The sequence below is a fragment of the Watersipora subatra genome, chromosome 9, assembly GCF_963576615.1.
Source record: "Watersipora subatra chromosome 9, tzWatSuba1.1, whole genome shotgun sequence".
Taxonomy (NCBI): domain Eukaryota; kingdom Metazoa; phylum Bryozoa; class Gymnolaemata; order Cheilostomatida; family Watersiporidae; genus Watersipora; species Watersipora subatra.
Window position 1 is genome coordinate 63,350,076 of NC_088716.1, and position 20,764 is coordinate 63,370,839.

General features: G+C 33.3%; 1 protein-coding gene across 1 annotated transcript in view; it reads right to left on the bottom strand.

The window, feature by feature from the left end:
- Positions 1-490: 490 nt before the first annotated feature.
- Positions 491-20,764, bottom strand: part of LOC137405343 (malignant fibrous histiocytoma-amplified sequence 1 homolog) — a 58,148-nt gene continuing 37,874 nt past the window's right edge. Inside the window, exons 8-17 of the mRNA XM_068091573.1 lie at positions 13,775-13,915; positions 10,478-10,627; positions 8,216-10,245; positions 6,884-6,967; positions 6,520-6,692; positions 4,256-4,438; positions 3,940-4,162; positions 3,455-3,670; positions 2,839-2,948; positions 491-1,127 (exon numbers count right to left, since the gene is read on the bottom strand). Coding sequence (XP_067947674.1) covers positions 996-1,127; positions 2,839-2,948; positions 3,455-3,670; positions 3,940-4,162; positions 4,256-4,438; positions 6,520-6,692; positions 6,884-6,967; positions 8,216-10,245; positions 10,478-10,627; positions 13,775-13,915 — 3,442 coding nt within the window. The 3' untranslated portion in view covers positions 491-995. The remainder of the gene's footprint in view (positions 1,128-2,838; positions 2,949-3,454; positions 3,671-3,939; positions 4,163-4,255; positions 4,439-6,519; positions 6,693-6,883; positions 6,968-8,215; positions 10,246-10,477; positions 10,628-13,774; positions 13,916-20,764) is intronic.

Consider the following 20,764-nt stretch of genomic DNA (forward strand, 5'->3'; position numbering starts at 1 on the left):
ATTATAATAGTCTGTACATTGAATAAAAGGATTATATTTATATAGATGATGTCATCATGTTGAGTAGTAGGATTATATTTCTATAGATTATGTCATCATGTTGAATTGTATGGTTATATTTATATAGATGATGTCATCATGTTGAATAGTAGGATTATATTTCTATAGATGATGTCATCATGTTGAATAGTAGGATTATATTTATATAGATGATGTCATCATGTTGAATAGTAGGATTATATTTCTATAGATTATGTCATCATGTTGAATTGTATGGCTATATTTATATAGATAATGTCATCATGTTGAATAATAGGATTATATTTCTATAGATGATGTCATCATGTTGAATAGTAGGATTATATTTATATAGATGATGTCATCATGTTGAATAGTAGGATTATATTTCTATAGATTATGTCATCATGTTGAATTGTATGGTTATATTTATATAGATAATGTCATCATGTTGAATAGTAGGATTATATTTATATAGATGATGTCATCACACATATGAAATAAGCAGTCTGTATGGTGGCAACAAAAAATGTACATAAAAAGCTCCTTGGCGTTCTCCAGTTTACTCTATTTTCAAACACTTGTTGAATTATGGCAGATGTCGCAGATATAAGTGCCATGCTGTAGCCTGCAGATAGCTGGGATGGGCTTGAGTCTATAAGATGCCTCTAATATAAGTCTATAAGATGTAATCTAAGTCTACAAGATGTCAATACTCTAAGTCTACAAGATGCCTATAACCTAAGTCTATAAGATGTAATCTAAGTCTATAAGGTGCTAAAACTCTAAACCTATAAGATGTCTGTAATCTATGAAGTTTATAAGTTGCCTATAATCTAGGTCTATAGGATTAAATGTAAGATTAGAAGCCCATGAAAAACTGCTATAAACTGTCTCCTTGCAATCCTTTCATTGGAGTTTCTCGAGGGCTTCATGCTGGCTAGTGGACCAGCAATCCAGTGTCAGCTCTGTGAACATCAGCGACTTGGAAACTTGGGAAAGAAGTACAACTTTCTCATGTTTGTGAAGGTACAATCGGCTGTTGGAACATTTCCACCTGTACCATGCTCCCTTCGCCTGAGGCTGAGTTTGCGAACACGATCCTGAATCTGAAAGTGATATTTGGAGAGATGTCACTATATCTAATATTACTATAATATGACAATAACGACAACTGATATTTTCAAGATCTGACATGTGAATGTTTACAGTTTGCTTGCTTGATATGTAGATGAAAAGAATTGTGGACACCAAACTACTCCTAGCTTCTAGCTATACAAGAATGCCTCTACCTCTGATATATTATGAAATGAACGCATGATTACTGTATCTGACACACTTGACAATGTTAGCATATGTATCATGCCCTTCGCAAGCATAATACATGATAAGCATACATGATATCTTGTGTACAGTAGCTCATATTTTTGAAATGATAAAAACATACCTAACAAACACTATGCAAGCGTGAAGCAAAATAAATGTATATATTAAAAGAAGTACGCAAATTAAAATAAACACATATATTAAATAAAGTAAATGCATATGATGAATAAAATAAATGCACATATTAAAATAAATGCATGTATTAAAATAAGTGCACATATTAAAATAAATGCACATATTAAAATAAATGCATGTATTAAAATAAATGCACATATTAAAATAAACGCACATATTAAAATAAATGTACATATTAAAAAAAGGCATATATTAAAATAAATGCACATATTAAAATAAATGCACATATTAAAATAAATGCATATATTAAAATAATATATGAGCGTGAACGTCGCCAAGGCCAGGGCCAGATGCCAGGGCCAGATGCCAGAGAAGAACTGACACCAAGGCTACTGGTGCCATGACCGGGCCAAACCTTGACTCAGCAGACGACACAGCCATCGGTGATACTTCTGGTCGACCAAAGATCAGCAGCCGAGTCGACAAATGCTACCGAGGGGCGGAGCCAAGCGAGGAGCGAACAATGTATAAGGTGCAGCCGAAGCGACAAAGATCAGAGTACCTGAAAGTCTCATTCTACGCAGTTAATTGCATGCGCAACCTTCACTCAATTATCATACATTTAGGAAATATATACACTTATTGCCTTGCCCTCGAATGGTTTGTTTCCTTGTGAAGCGAGTAGAGGAACTCAGTCGAGCCCTTTACCCACATACATGTATATTAAAATATATCAAAATAGATACATATATTAAATAAAATTAATGCATATACATGTATTAAAATACAATGGCTTAAATTAAGATTAATGTCAATGGTTTTTGACATTGTTTTTCGGCACTGGATACATATATTCTAATGTCATGCACACACGCACGCACACTGGCACACGCACACACACTGGCACACGCACACACACACACACACACACCGGCACACGCACACACACTGGCACACGCACACACTAGCACACGCACACACACTGGCACACGCACACACACTGGCACACGCACACACACTGGCACACGCACACACACACACACACACACTGGCACACGCACACACACTGGCACACACACACACTGGCACACGCACTGGCACACACACACACTGGCACACACGCACGCACACACACACATCTATATATATCTCATGCAACTTGTGAGCATAGCTTGAGATAAAGCTCATACACATACATGTACTTCAGGAAATGGATCAAAGCCCAATAGCTTAGATATATGAGTAGGGGTAGAAAATTTGTACAGTGAAAATTAACTGAAAAAAAATCTGAAATGTCGACAACAATGTGTTTTTTAAATTGTCAAAAAAAATCTAGCAAAAAGAATAAGGAGAACTTACTATCTTGAAAAGAGTTTCAACATCCCTGTGACAGGAGTGTCTGTAGAGGGTTGCAACTAGCACCCGTATGAACCACGAACCGTGTGATGTTGACCTCGTAGCGGTGTACGCTGTGAAATAATCTCTACTAGAGTGGTATGTAAACAAGTCAATGTTCCCTTTTACAAATATGCAAGAACTAATATAGAAAAAACAGTAATATTGGACTTGAATGACAGACCTATAAAATAAATCATCATTATTTTGTTACATTTGAAACATAATTTTAGAAGTGAATGACTCATATTCTCTAACATATGTGATGGATTTCTCAAAAGGATTCGATTTTTCACTTGAGTGATAAATGATGATGCTCATCGATGAAACAAAAGAGCCTCAGAGAATCCTAGGCGAGCGTTTTACTAGTCACATGATCTTCAAGGCTGTATAAAGGTCAAAGCACAAGACGAAACTTTATATCTTTTTAACTGAACTGTTCTAAAAAGTGTTGCATATACACTGCTACGCTATTCATGCAACAACCACTCAAGTGAAAAACAGCGGACATGTACTATGAGAGATGAGAGAAGCAACAAAACACCAAACTGATTCTACTGAAGAGAACTGCTTCACCTACATTCACTGCTGGCCTTCATTACAAGGAAATCATCAACATTCAGAGTGGGAGGTTGTGATCTGGATACATCTTGACATAGTTGGAAAGACGGAAGCCCGCTGTTTTCATCAGCAATCGGTTTGGAGCTTGCAGGAATTTTGTTGGCAGGCTCAGCGAGATGAGTTGGTATCCTTGATGGTGAAGGTCGGACTTCAAGGTTTCCCAAATCAGCTTTCTCTGTTGAGAGATTGTTTCATCGGTGTGGACAAGAAGCAACCAATGACAAACACTTGCCCTCAATTATTCATAGGAGAATTAAGGGATTATTTTGGATACAGATGGTAATAGTAAAATTTACTAAACTTATGGCTTGCAATACTTGATCTTTGAGTACAAATGCAAAGCTCAAGCAAAAGGCATTTCTATCTTCACTCAACTTTGGTTGATAAAAGCATGATGTTTGAGAACTAATTCCTTTACGCACATTCTAGTGACAAAAAACTCACCTCCAGAACATGCCTGAATGATCAAGAGCTTAGGTTTTCCTGCCATCGAGGGGAAGTTGAGAGGGGACAACATGTTTTTAATGTCTGCAAGGGAGAACGGGTGCCCCTTAGAATCCAGTATCATGTCCCCTGTTTGACCATGACTCATAATGACGAGCACAAACATGCTGAGGCATTCATGTTCCTCTCTTTGTGTTTCCTCCTTTATCTCCCTGAATATGTCCTGACAATATAATCAAATAGTATAATGTGACATAATCTTAGGGATTTCATCATCAAAACAAATTTTAAAAATGAAAAAGAGTTGATCAGATACCTCGGCAGTCAAGTCTGTCAGCTTCTCCTCAGTCTTCACAAGAGTCAATCGCAAATCTTTGAAGAGTTTACTCAGGTTCTTGTAATCCACATCTGACCCAAGTCGAGATTCTTTGCTGTTTGCGAAATTCATGATATTAATGATGAGGGCTCTTCCTCTCTCTCTGTCAGCTAGCTGATATACCTAAAAATATGCAGTCAGCAATGCCTATATATACATGTACTAGCTGTGCCACCCGGCGTTGCCCGGGTAATGGAAAAGTCTTTGGACAGAAAATTGATTTGTATTTAACATATAACAACATTTGTCAGTCTAACTTTCAAATTGCATATCATGAGAAAAATGTTTTGTCTTATAAACAATGAGAAGTAGTGAGAGTTGCTCAGTATTAGCCAGTTTAATAATGTGAGCGAACAGCTTCTCGTGACGTTATGCTATGACCCACATCGTACGCAAAGCGGTTAGGTATTTGCTCTCATATAATGACTTATATTGGCAAGCTAGCAATTCGATTTCTGTAGTCTAGTGGGTAAGGCCTCAGACTGGTGAACGGCAGGAGCCGAGATCGAATCTTCTTCGGTACGGACTACTTATTCCAAGATTTTAAGATCTATAACCAGACAACCAATCCTACAAACGACAAACTTTGAGAAATATAGATATACATACAGATATAATTCTTAAAGTTTGTCTGTCTGTCCAGCTGTAGTGACTAAAATCTAGGAATGGTGCTCAGCAATAGATTTGAACTCATGAAGATTGCAACCGTAAATCTGTAAACGCGCACCTAACCACAAGGCTCAGCCGTTCTTACCATACACTGTATACCCGTTTTGGGACTGCACACGCTCATTTATTAATTGATACAGTGCGCCCTCAAGTCACGATGCTCTGTTATAAGAATTTTTTTCGCTGTGGTATATGAAACACGATATTTTTTCTGTCCTACCCATAGGCAGACAAATTTTCTTTCGATTTCTTTCTGCCATGCGATATCAACAGAAAGCTCTGAAAAAATTCCTATTTGGCAGTTGACGAACTGATTATAATGAAATAACAACAATGTCGATATGCTATTTGTCGAAATCCCTCCCACAACGCCTGAAGGAGATACGATGCTTGCTATCTCAGTTCAGCGTCATTCGTCATAAGTTATAGCAAAAATGAAACCAAAGCCGATTTTAGCCTATGACAAAGTTGAAGTTGACTAAAATACATACTAAAACTTGAGTATGTGTTCAGTAAGCTAAATTTATTTAAGTTAAATTTAACGTTTATATTATACGTCTGTCTCGAAGGTAAGAACTCCCCACAGTATGTGCTGCACAAAGTACATTGTAATGCTATATTTTTTGCAGATCATAACTACTAAATACACTAAAGTTACTGTAGGTAACTATAGTTACTAAGGTTAACTATTAAAAATTAGTAACAAAATAATATGTTAGCCTTAGTAACTATAATTACTTACAGTAATTTTAGTGTAAGCTTAAAGCTAAGTTTTAGTATGTATTGCACTAAACTTCAACATTGTCATCAACTGAAATTTTATCACCTGTTTCCGGTTTCGTTTTCACTATAACTAAGAATGCTGAACTGAGAGAGAGTGAGCATCGTATTTCTTTCACGTGTTGTGGGAGAGAGATCGGTAAATAGCGCATCGGCATCTTTGTTATTCCAACATATTCAGCACACAGACTGACAAGTTTGAATCTCGAGATAAATTTTTGTTGATATCGTATGGCGAGAAAGTAAAAACAGCGTGCTCCACATCGTAAAATAAAAAAGTTGTAAAACAGGGTCATCGTAACTCCAGGGCGCACCGTGTAGTAAAAAGTGCACATTTGATGTGTGCAATGGCTAAAAAGGAAATATAGTATATGGTAAGAGCATTGGAAATGATAAGATCGGCTTAGCCTTGTGGTTACGTGCACCTGTTTGCATATATATATTCATATAATATATATATACTATTTTATATGTATACCGTTTAATGTTTTGTTTCTATTTATAGTGTTATCTTTATTAAGTATTTGATAACGATAGTGAGCTAAGAAAATATAAGATGAAAAAAGACAATTAAAATATAGAGAAAGAAAATAAAGATGGTAGGCCTATTATCGTGAAGTGTTTGTCTGCATTCTAATAAACAACACGTACTGGTGATAATGCTAATCTTATAGTACATCTAATCAGTTCAGGCCGATGAAGCAAGAGAGACCACCTTGGCTAACATGGGAGCTAACAGCTGGTCTTTTACGCACCTTTTCCACATTCCGATACAGTTTCTTCACCTTCGGCTTTCTAACCAGCTCCAGCTTCAGTTGCAACACTTTGTCACTTTTGGTCTCATCACAGTATCCCTCGGTTTCAACATCTGAGACATCACTTTCAACATCCTCTCTTGAAGGGTAACTAGTACCTTTGTCTTGCTCAGCTGTGACAATAAGCCAACAAAAATTAATAACAAACTTGTTTATATTTACATGTATATAATTTATTCATATTTATATAATTCCTTCCCCAAACAGTATTAGAGACTGAAAAAATTTGACTCAGACTAATTGGACCACTTCATTAACCACAAAAGTATTCCAAACAGTTCATTTTCTTTAAAATTTGCCGTACCTTTTGTTACTGCTGGGGAACTAGGCTGCAGTATGCAGAGAAACTCATCGAGAGATTGAATTTCAGCATCTGTCAAGTTGTAACCTGTAACCACAAATATTATGGTTACATAATTGCCTATGAGAAAGCTATGAGCAGATACGGCATGAATGTGTTAAACAAAAAAGATTTATTAAAAGGAGCGACATAATAATATACCAACAAATCCACAAATTTACAAATGAAAGGCTTACAAGATGAAAATCATGCGAGTGAAAGAACAAGAGGGCTATTCATTGAAATATACAGTGTGCCCTCGAGTTACGATGTTCCTGTTATGCGATGTTTTTGCCTTTAGAAATGGAACACAAAGGTTTTTGATCCTCGCCATACGAATCCTACTTTGTCATACAAATTTAACAAAAATTTCACTTGATATTCAAATTTGGCTGTCAGTGTGCTTATTACATCGAAATGATAAAAATGCCGATATGCTGTTCGCTGAAAACCTTCTCACAATGTTTGAAAGAGATACCGATTTCTCTCAGTTCGGCATTCCTTGTGTGAAAAGTGGAATGTAATATTTTCCGTTTGCAACTAGTAGCAAAGTTGGAGTTACGGTCTCATTGAACATATGGTCAGGAGTTAGACAACTTTCCCTACTTTCTGCTAACAAAAATCGACTTCATTACGGGAACAGCATCACTTGGGCTGTTTTGTCAGATTAGGTTAAAAAAGGTTTTAATGCGGTTGGCTAGAAGTTATAGTGAAAAGGAGCTGGAGATCGATAGGCGATAAAGTTTTAGCGATGAATAAGTCGAAGTACAGTAAAATAGTTAAAAATACATATTAAAACTTAGCTTCAAGTGTGTGTTTAGTAAGCTAAATTCATTTAAGTTAAATTAAAAGTTTATGTTATACGTCTGTCTCAAAGGTAAAAACTCCCTACAGTATGTACTGCACATATTACATTGTAATGCTATATTTTATTGCAGAACATAACTACTAAATACACTGAAGTTACTGTAGGTAACTATAGTTACTACTTGGTTAACATACTATTTTGTTACTAATTTTTAATATGTACAGTACTTATATAAAATTTTGATGATTTTTACCAGGAGATGTTTGCATTATATAATTACTATGGGTTTCTATATTCCTCTATACTACATTTTTGCCTTATGATGTCAACCCTGGTAAGGATTAAAAGTGTATGGTGAGGACAAACTGTATTATAGCACTCCTTGGTCTATATAAAGTCTACCATAACAAAAAAACAAAGTTGAGCTGAAAATTAACTAAAGCCTACAAATATTTAAGAGTTGTCTACAAGATGAGCGGTTGACTTACAGGGAAATCGGAAAGGGGTGTGAACACCATCCTGGAGCAAATCTGTGTTTGTAGCAGCACACCGGTGACAAAACACTCGATCCAATCCAGAGTATGTAGAGACTTTTGAAACCTCAGCATCCTTGGTTTGGAGCATAAAGCGAAACCAGTCAGGGTTGTCTTCATGGGCCGGGTTAGGTTCATTTCGGAACAGACAGCATGCGCAGTAAATACGAGCATCTATGCGACAAACTTTCCAGACATCAAAAAGAAGTTTGCAAATTGTGCTAGCAGATGATAGCAGATGCTTCCACGAGTTTCCAAGAAACTCTACAGATGTCGAAACTTGCAGTGTGACTCTCCCAGCATTGCAGTCGTGAACCAAGTGAGTGGCGCCAAGCTTCTGTCGGATTGTTGTTCCATTTTTTGTAAAATGGATTTTCTCTGATAAAATGAATGATTCTTTTAGCATGGCTACAGACATGAGTTGAAATACGTACTTGGGCAATGATAATCCTCGAATCAGCATCTCCATCCGCAGTTGCAGCTGACCATCGGTCTTCCATGAATCATCCATGAAAGTGCTAGACAGACAGGGCACGAGAAAAACCTGGCGATGATTCTGTTCCACAGGACCATGCAGAATGAACAAGCAGCGCAAAAGTTTGACTGCAACATCATACGGCAAAGCTGAATCCTTCAGAAGTCTAACCAGGAGAGCTTCATCAAGAACTCCCGAAGATAAAAAGGCCTGCAGAAATGTCGCGTACTCATGTCTTTTAATGGGTTGCCCGTTGTGGAGAAATGGTTCAAATAATGAAAGACTCTTTTTCCATTGCTCTTCAGAAGAATGATGAAACAGTAGGTTTATGGCCTGCCTAATTGGAGCAAACTGATGAAAAATGTAACCTGAAAGCTCTGGCACATTCTCTAACCATAATATTTTGCCGGAATTGTGCATGTACCGCAAAATGGTAGTAGGATTGACTGCAGTAAACTTTGCTTCCACGTCAGAGAGAGCGATGAATGGTTGTTGCCATTGCAACTCCAAGTAGTCTTCAGTGAGCTCCCACAAACGTGGAAGTTCAAGTACGAACTCATTGCATCGATTCTCCAAATTCTTTTTCAGCAGCGCGATGTTAGATGTGATACTACAGTCATTGTTGAACTCAAAAATATCTTCATGGCATACGATTGGCAATTCTGTGTTGGCCAAGTGTTCAATGTTTTGGAACCATCTCACAGCTTTGTCTGGAAACTGTTCAAGATCCTTTTCTTCCTCTTTTAGTATCTCCTTTCTGAGTTCCTCTGCAACTGTTAAAAGACTCTCTCTAGCCTGTTGCACTTGCTCACCAGAAAGCAGTTCATCAGTGTGGGTCAGAGAAAGAATTGGTGGACCTAATTTTGGGCAAGCGAGATAGAGATGGGACACCCAATCAAAGAAAACCCTCCTACAAGCTTCTCTGGGTCCCTTTGACACTGACAAGTTGACAAACTCGGAGAGATTAACAACAACAAGTGGGATGCATCTATCTTTGATGAGTATGTGATACGCTATATGGTAAATCTCATGTCCACCATAATCGATCATCTTTATTCTTGTTGCGCGTAGAGGTAAATCTTCTACTTCAAAGACCCTTGTGGTCTCATCCTGCGGAGAGCTCTCCTCACGAAAGGTCAAATGGCGTCGACCTTTTTGAAGACTTCGCAACAAGCTGGTCTTTCCAGAAAGGGAATTACCAACAACAGCCACTGAAACGATTGCAAGCTCTTGGCTGGCTCCAAACTCCAGGTCATAAAAGAATTCAGATATTGCTGACAAGCCTTGCTTACATACAGAATATGGAGGATGAAGCATAGCAGTGTTTGCATGGCAATCGACTCGTCTTAGACTCTTTGACTGCCGAATGCTTTTCTCTATGCTTTTAAGACTGAGATTGCAAGATATATTTAGCTCTTCTAAATTCTCAAATTCATAGAGAAAAGATGGAAGCTCCTCAAAGTTGTTTTCCGAAATATCTAACTTGCGCAACTCCCGAAGACCACGAAGTCTAAAACATAAAGAATGTACTTTTTGAGGAAAGTTTATATATACCGAAGCTGCTCAGAAGTTGTCACCCACATAGAGCAATCTAAGACAGAGAGTAATACATGTAGGTTTACATAAAATTTGAATAGGAAAGATAACAAAGTTAATGAGGGAAACATGAATCTACACACTTGAACAACTTGTAAATGATTGATACTCTAGCAGATCAAATGTATTAAGGTGATATTAAGTACCTGACGGGCAGCTGGGTCAGTTTGCAAGAGTGTAAGTCCAGATCCTCAAGAGCACGAAGCCCACCAAGCACTTCTGGAAGGCCATTGGTAAATGAGTTGCTACTGAGGTTGAGCTTTTTCAGCTTTTTCAATGACTGGAGACTGTAGTAACTAGTAACAAAGTTTACAAAATTAGCTACTAATAAACACATATCATAAGATAAAAGGTGTCTCTCTAACATAACTAGACTATGTTATAGAGACACATATTTATGAGAGTATGCTTAGCTAGACCATGTTATAGAAATCTGTTAAAAGACTTGACTGAGTTCATTAATTCTGAAGGCCTTTTTCGGTGATATGAAACCCCTTGTGGGCTTGCCTCGGTCCAAAGTTTTTTTTTGCAAACTGATAGCAAAAGTTTTGGATAGTTACCATGACATTTGTGTGTGGTATCTAGATGACATATGTGTATTTAGAAACTATGTCCAAGCCCACAACGAGAACTTGAAAAGAGTGAACATCAAACATGATGAAGTTGGCTTGACGTTGAACCTACACTAAATACAAGCTGAAACAATCAAGTGTCAAGTTCCTTGGGTTAAGAATTATTGGTGCGTATATAACTCCCCTTGATGACAAAGTCAGTGTGTATGTGTCATAAACGTTGTTTCTGTTGTTTATATGAATACTTGCTGTATGCCCGACGTTGCGCAGGTAATAAAATAATTAAGCAATAAATGTGAGTAACTTTCCTCGTAAGATAGTGGAATTGCAAAAAAGATTACAGCTTAATAATCGGTCCGCTAAAATCAACCGTGCTAGTTAATAACTCCAAGCACGTTAAGCCTGAGTATTTTAACCGATGTAATTAATAATGATCATTGATCACTTAGGTACTACAGTCTAATGGTTAAGCTTGCCATCTTTATATCTGGAGATTCTGAGATCAAATCCAGTATCATGCAGTTACTAGATTGCTATATTTTAATCGCTATACTGGGACACCGATTTGACCAACTAAAAAACATACACTGAGATATATGTAAAGGTGATCTGCAAAAAGTTTTGGATATTGCGCAATACTATGCAAGATTTATTCCTGACCCGTCTTCTAAAACTGTGAACCTAAGATTTTTGCTACAGTAGGAAATCAAAGATCTTACCTATTCACAACAAGTTGTGAATGATGTGAATTAAATCACACAGGCATTGGCTTGTAGCAAGCTTTTGTTCCGATAGATAGTGCTTTATAAACTATTGTTTCAACCAATGCAAGTGATGTTGGGTTTAGGAAGGGTATTGAACCAAATTAAAAAAATGGAAGTGAGCAGTATTGTTGCATCTGCGTCCAAATTATTGTCTGACTGAAACCAATTACTTTGCAAGAACTTGAAGCACTGGCTTGTGTTGGAGCAATTGAGTGGTGGTATACTTATATTTGAGGTAAAAAGTTCTTGCTGGAAACTGATCAAAACCCACTCACATCTTTGAATGGACACATTCTCACAAAACAGTTGGCCATAGAGCGACGCTCCAGGCTCTGAGTATACAATTTCAATATAAAACATGTCAAGGGGAGTTTCAATATACCTGTTGATATGATATCTAGACTACCAACTCCAAATAAAACAGCATCGTTGGATGATGATGAAGAAGACATTGTGGCGCTGGTGACAACAGCTCCTGACCTTGAAAATGTACTGCAGAGTGCAAATCTGACAAGATAACCAAGGATCTTCACCAGGCCATTTCAAATGGCTGGAAGTTTGTAAAAAAATCTTAATAAACCCTATTACAATATCAAGGATAAGTTTGCTACTAAAGACACTTTAGTTCTTCATGATGACAAAGTGGTAGTGCCTGAATCTATGCAGTCTCAGGTTATTGAAAAGGAGCATGAGGCTCACCAAGGTATCACTAAGTATAAGAGGTATACCAGATCTACGTACTGGTGAAAATCGATGGATAAATGTGTTGAGCAGGTAACTCAGTTGCAAGATGTATTCCAAGTCTTGCCTCATGTGCAATGTTCCTAAGTATTGCCTCACATGCAATGCTCCTAAGTCTTGCCTCACATGCAATGCTCCCAAGTCTTGCCTCACATGCAATGTTCTTTTGCATCCCGTTAAACTTCCGGAGAGAGTATGGGAAAAAGTTGCTATTGATTATGTTGGTCCTTTGGTTTTAGCTTCTTGAGATGAAAGATATGCAGTAATTCTGGTGGCCTATCGCAGGAGATAGCTTAAAGTGGCCTTTTCATTTAGCATAATCTCTAGAAACATTGTGGGCTTGTCTGGATAAGCTCCGCCCTAGAAAGGGTTACACCGAGTTTCCTGCCAGCGACAATCTGCTGAATTTTATTTCTGACGAGTTTGAGAACATCTTGCAGTTGTGGAATGAAACATTAAAAAAGCTCAGCATACACCCCTGGATGAAATGGAGAAGTTATTCACCATCACAAATTACTATTAGAAAGTCAACAAATCTTTAAAACAGACCATAGAAGATGTTGTTAATGAAGGAAAAAATTGGAATAAGGTTGTGATGAATTTTCTGCATGTCTATTGTGTTTTGCACTACCGGTGTGTCTCCCAGTACTTTGTTGCATGGTCATGCGATATTTAATTATCTGCTGATGATTTGGTCCGAGTTGGACAGTTTGGCCATCATAAGAAGGGCCAATCTGGGTTCTCTACTTTCATTGCTGTTAAAGAACAGGTAGCTGAAAATACTATCTGGCTTGGTACTAATAGTGAGATAATGAATCAATCCCACGTGGCCCCTGTTAACCCACCAGTGCCAGAGTAGTTGTGACCATAAACATCATACATATCTTGATGATTACGTTGTCAAACTAAAGCGCAAACATACCCACACAGATTCCATGTAATGTTTTGGAGTTATGCTACCTTAACTTTTGATGACTGTATCAGATGATGTTTTGCATTTGTTTTGTGAGAGTGATTAGCTTGAATTTGAGTAGAGAAGTTTCCACATTTTTTAGTTCACGATTTTTCTAATCTGTTTTTTATTTTGAGTTCTTTGTGTATAATAATAATAAATACCAACATTATCCCCAAGATTTTAATCCATGAACTGAAATACAACATGGATTGCGTACATTTTCATAATTGAACATATGATTTGTATCAAAATCAGTTGTTGCCTTCAGTGTGTAGAATGCTCACTCAAGTCTCTGTTAAGGCTCACTCAAGTATATGTTAAGGCTCACTCAAGTATAGGTTAAGGCTGACTCAAGTCTATGTTAAGGCTTACTCAATTATATATTAAAGCTCTATACAGCATGTAAAGTACCTGTCCGGAAGTTGCTCAAGCTTATTGTTTTCAAGGTTGAGCTCCTCCAAAGACCTCAGCATAGTGATTGCATCAATCGAGCTATTCATTATACCATTGTAACTCAGATCGAGCTGCTTGAGATTTGTCAATTTTCCAAAGCTGTAAAGAGAAACTCTTATCTATCAATGATATCTCACGTATTACCAGCTCTTGCCAAATATGGACACTCTTAAACTCTTAAGCTTGACTCCTGTAATTTATGCTCGCTCTATAATCTGTTCGAGTGTTCACCTGGAATTGCATTTGTTATGTATAATCCATTGATGTGCAATGATTCACTCGTAGGTTTACAGGCCTGTAGTGAGACATCTAGAAATGTTGTACAGTAACACAGGAATGATTATGCTAAATTAGTGATATAAATGAACAAGCAAGGTAGTGGGATATGTGGTCATATATAAGATGAGATTGCTTGAAAGTATTGTTTTATTTTATTATTGCTGCTGTAAACTTAATGACACGATTTCAGGTGTCATCAAAACTAAAGCTTGCCAAACAACAGCTTATTAAAACACCGATAGATGTTCTTCTAGTTACACGTTGTCACATTAAAATTACTACAAACTGTCTATGTGATATAAACTGTCTGTGTAATATAAACTGTCTATGTAATATAAACTGTCTATGTAATATAAACTGTCTATGCAATACAAACTGTCTGTGTAATATAAACTGTCTATGTAATATAGACTGTCTGTGTAATATAAACTGTCTATGTAATATAAACTGTCTATGTAATATAAACTGCCTATGTAATATGAACTGTCTATGTAATATAAACTGTCTATGTAATACAAACTACCTACTGTATGTAATATAAACTGTCTATGTAATATAAACTGTCTATGTAATATAAACTGTCTATGTAATATAAACTGTCTATGTAATATAAACTGTCTATGTAATATAAACTGTCTATGTAATATAAACTGTCTATGTAATATAAACTGTCTATGTAATACAAACTACCTACTGTATGTAATATAAACTGTCTATGTAATATAAACTGTCTATGTAATATAAACTGTCTATGTAATATAGACTGTCTACGTAATATAAACTGTCTATGTAATATAAACTGTCTATGTAATATAAACTGTCTATGTAATATAAACTGTCTATGTAATATAAACTGTCTATGTAATGTAAACTGTCTGTGTAATATAAACTACCTACTGTATGTAATATAAACTGTCTATGTAATATAAACTGTCTATGTAATATAAACTGTCTATGTAATATAAACTGTCTATGTAATACAAACTACCTACTGTATGTAATATAAACTGTCTATGTAATATAAACTGTCTATGTAATATAAACTGTCTATGTAATATAGACTGTCTACGTAATATAAACTGTCTATGTAATATAAACTGTCTATGTAATATAAACTGTCTATGTAATATAAACTGTCTATGTAATATAAACTGTCTATGTAATATAAACTGTCTATGTAATATAAACTGTCTATGTAATACAAACTACCTACTGTATGTAATATAAACTGTCTATGTAATATAAACTGTCTATGTAATATAAACTGTCTATGTAATATAGACTGTCTACGTAATATAAACTGTCTATGTAATATAAACTGTCTATGTAATATAAACTGTCTATGTGATATAAACTGTCTGTGTAATATAAACTGTCTATGTAATATAAACTGTTTATGTAATATAAACTGTTTATGTAATATAAACTGTCTATGTAATATAAACTGTCTATGTAATATAAACTGTCTATGTAATGTAAACTGTCTATGTAATATAAACTGTCTATGTAATGTAAACTGTCTATGTAATATAAACTGTCTATGTAATACAAACTGTCTATGTAATATAAACTGTCTATGTAATATAAACTGTCGATGTAATATAAACTGTCTATGTAATATAAACTGTGTAATATAAACTGTCTATGTAATATAAACTGTCTATGTGATATAAACTGTCTGTGTAATATAAACTGTCTATGTAATATAAACTGTTTATGTAATATAAACTGTTTATGTAATATAAACTGTCTATGTAATATAAACTGTCTATGTAATATAAACTGTCTATGTAATGTAAACTGTCTATGTAATATAAACTGTCTATGTAATACAAACTGTCTATGTAATATAAACTGTCTATGTAATATAAACTGTCGATGTAATATAAACTGTCTATGTAATATAAACTGTCTATGTAATATAAACTGTCTATGTAATATAAACTGTCTATGTGATATAAACTGTCTGTGTAATATAAACTGTCTATGTAATATAAACTGTTTATGTAATATAAACTGTTTATGTAATATAAACTGTCTATGTAATATAAACTGTCTATGTAATATAAACTGTCTGTGTAATATAAACTGTCTATGTAATATAAACTGTCTATGTAATGTAAACTGTCTATGTAATATAAACTGTCTATGTAATATAAACTGTCTATGTAATGTAAACTGTCTATGTAATATAAACTGTCTATATAATACAAACTGTCTATGTGATATAAACTGTCTGTGTAATATAAACTGTCTGTGTAATATAAACTGTCTATGTAATGTAAACTGTCTATGTAATATAAACTGTTTATGTAATATAAACTGTCTATGTAATATAAACTGTCTATGTAATATAAACTGTCTATGTAATATAAACTGTCTATGTAATGTAAACTGTCTGTGTAATATAAACTGTCTATGTAATATAAACTGTCTATGTAATATAAACTGTCTATGTAATATAAACTGTCTATGTAATATAAACTGTCTGTGTAATATAAACTGTCTATGTAATATAAACTGTCTATGTAATATAAACTGTCTATGTAATATAAACTGTCTATGTAATATAAACTGTCTATGTAATATAAACTGTCTGTGTAATATAAACTGTCTGTGTAATATAAACTGTCTGTGTAATACAAACTGTCTATGTAATACAAACTGTCTATGTAATATAAACTGTCTATGTAATATAAACTGTCTGTGTAATATAAACTGTCTATGTAATATAACCTGTCTGTGTAATATAAACTGTCTGTGTAATAGAAACTGTCTATGTAATATAAACTGTCTATGTAATATAAACTGTCTGTGTAATACAAACTGTCTATGTAATATAAACTCTCTATGTAATATAAACTGTCTATGCAATATAAACTGTCTATGTAATATAAACTGTCTATGTAATATAAACTGTCTGTGTAATATAAACTGTCTATGCAATATAAACTGTCTATGTAATATAAACTGTCTATGTAATATAAACTGTCTGTGTAATATAAACTGTCTGTGTAATAGAAACTGTCTACGTAATATAAACTGTCTATGTAATTTAAACTGTCTATGTAATATAAACTGTCTATGTAATATAAACTGTCTATGTAATATAAACTGTCTGTGTAATATAAACTGTCTGTGTAATATAAACTGTCTATGTAATATAAACTGTCTATGTAATATAAACTGTCTATGTAATATAAACTGTCTATGTAATATAAACTGTCTATGTGATATAAACTGTCTGTGTAATATAAACTGTCTATGTAATATAAACTGTTTATGTAATATAAACTGTTTATGTAATATAAACTGTCTATGTAATATAAACTGTCTATGTAATATAAACTGTCTATGTAATGTAAACTGTCTATGTAATATAAACTGTCTATGTAATACAAACTGTCTATGTAATATAAACTGTCTATGTAATATAAACTGTCGATGTAATATAAACTGTCTATGTAATATAAACTGTCTATGTAATATAAACTGTCTATGTAATATAAACTGTCTATGTGATATAAACTGTCTGTGTAATATAAACTGTCTATGTAATATAAACTGTTTATGTAATATAAACTGTTTATGTAATATAAACTGTCTATGTAATATAAACTGTCTATGTAATATAAACTGTCTGTGTAATATAAACTGTCTATGTAATATAAACTGTCTATGTAATGTAAACTGTCTATGTAATATAAACTGTCTATGTAATATAAACTGTCTATGTAATGTAAACTGTCTATGTAATATAAACTGTCTATATAATACAAACTGTCTATGTGATATAAACTGTCTGTGTAATATAAACTGTCTGTGTAATATAAACTGTCTATGTAATGTAAACTGTCTATGTAATATAAACTGTTTATGTAATATAAACTGTCTATGTAATATAAACTGTCTATGTAATATAAACTGTCTATGTAATATAAACTGTCTATGTAATGTAAACTGTCTGTGTAATATAAACTGTCTATGTAATATAAACTGTCTATGTAATATAAACTGTCTATGTAATATAAACTGTCTATGTAATATAAACTGTCTGTGTAATATAAACTGTCTATGTAATATAAACTGTCTATGTAATATAAACTGTCTATGTAATATAAACTGTCTATGTAATATAAACTGTCTATGTAATATAAACTGTCTGTGTAATATAAACTGTCTGTGTAATATAAACTGTCTGTGTAATACAAACTGTCTATGTAATACAAACTGTCTATGTAATATAAACTGTCTATGTAATATAAACTGTCTGTGTAATATAAACTGTCTATGTAATATAACCTGTCTGTGTAATATAAACTGTCTGTGTAATAGAAACTGTCTATGTAATATAAACTGTCTATGTAATATAAACTGTCTGTGTAATACAAACTGTCTATGTAATATAAACTCTCTATGTAATATAAACTGTCTATGCAATATAAACTGTCTATGTAATATAAACTGTCTATGTAATATAAACTGTCTGTGTAATATAAACTGTCTATGCAATATAAACTGTCTATGTAATATAAACTGTCTATGTAATATAAACTGTCTGTGTAATATAAACTGTCTGTGTAATAGAAACTGTCTACGTAATATAAACTGTCTATGTAATTTAAACTGTCTATGTAATATAAACTGTCTATGTAATATAAACTGTCTATGTAATATAAACTGTCTGTGTAATATAAACTGTCTGTGTAATATAAACTGTCTATGTAATATAAACTGTCTATGTGATATAAACTGTCTATGTAATACAAACTGTCTATGTAATATAAACTGTCTGTGTAATATAAACTGTTTGTGTAATATAAAATGTCTATGTGATATAAACTGTCTATGTAATATAAACTGTCTATGTAATATAAACTGTCTATGTAATATAGACTGTTTATGTAATATAAACTGTCTATGTAATATAAACTGTCTGTGTAATATAAACTGTCTGTGTAATATAAACTGTCTATGTAATATAAACTGTCTATGTAATATAGACTGTTTATGTAATATAAACTGTCTATGTAATATAAACTGTCTGTGTAATATAAACTGTCTGTGTAATATAAACTGTCTATGTAATACAAACTGTCTATGTAATATAAACTGTCTGTGTAATATAAACTGTTTGTGTAATATAAAATGTCTATGTGATATAAACTGTCTGTGTAATATAAACTGTCTATGTAATATAAACTGTCTATGTAATATAAACTGTCTATGTGATATAAACTGTCTATGTAATACAAACTGTCTATGTAATATAAACTGTCTGTGTAATACAAACTGTCTATGTAATATAAACTGTCTGTGTAATATAAACTGTCTATGTAATACAAACTGTCTATGTAATATAAACTGTCTGTGTAATATAAACTGTCTATGTAATATAAACTGTCTGTGTAATATAAACTGTCTATGTAATATAAACTGTCTGTGTAATATAAACTGTTTGTGTAATATAAAATGTCTATGTAATATAAACTGTCTACGTAATATAAACTGTCTATGTAATACAAACTGTCTATGTAATATAAACTGTCTGTGTAATATAAACTGTTTGTGTAATATAAAATGTCTATGTAATATAAACTGTCTACGTAATATAAACTGTCTACGTAATATAAACTGTCTATGTAATATAAACTGTCTACGTAATATAAACTGTCTATGTAATATAAACTGTTTATGTAATATAAACTGTCTATGTAATATAAACTGTCTGTGTAATATAAACTGTCTATGCAATGTAAACTGTCTATGTAATATAAACTGTCTGTGTAATACAAACTGTCTATGTAATATAAACTGTCTGTGTAATATAAACTGTCTATGTAATACAAACTGTCTATGTAATATAAACTGTCTGTGTAATATAAACTGTTTGTGTAATATAAAATGTCTATGTAATATAAACTGTCTACGTAATATAAACTGTCTATGTAATATAAACTGTCTATGTAATATAAACTGTCTACGTAATATAAACTGTCTGTGTAATATAAACTGTCTATGCAATGTAAACTGTCTATGTAATATAAACTGTCTATGTAATATAAACTGTCTATGTAATATAAACTGTCTATGCAATGTAAACTGTCTGCGTAATATAAACTGTCTATGTAATATAAACTGTCTATGTAATATAAACTGTCTACGTAATATAAACTGTCTATGTAATATAAACTGTCTATGTAATATAAACTGTCTATGTAATATAAACTGTCTATGTAATATAAACTGTCTATGTAATATAAACTGTCTATATAATACAAACTGTCCGTGTAATATAAACTGTCTGTGTAATATAAACTGTCTATGCAATATAAACTGTCTATGTAATATAAACTGTCTATGTAATATAAACTGTCTACGTAATATAAACTGTCTATGTAATATAAACTGTCTATGTAATATAAACTGTCTATGTAATACAAACTACCTACTGTATGTAATATAAACTGTCTATGTAATATAAACTGTCTATGTAATATAAACTGTCTACGTAATATAAACTGTCTATGTAATATAAACTGTCTATGTAATATAAACTGTCTATGTAATATAGACTGTCTACGTAATATAAACTGTCTATGTAATATAAACTGTCTATGTAATATAAACTGTCTATGTAATATAAACTGTCTATGTAATATAAACTGT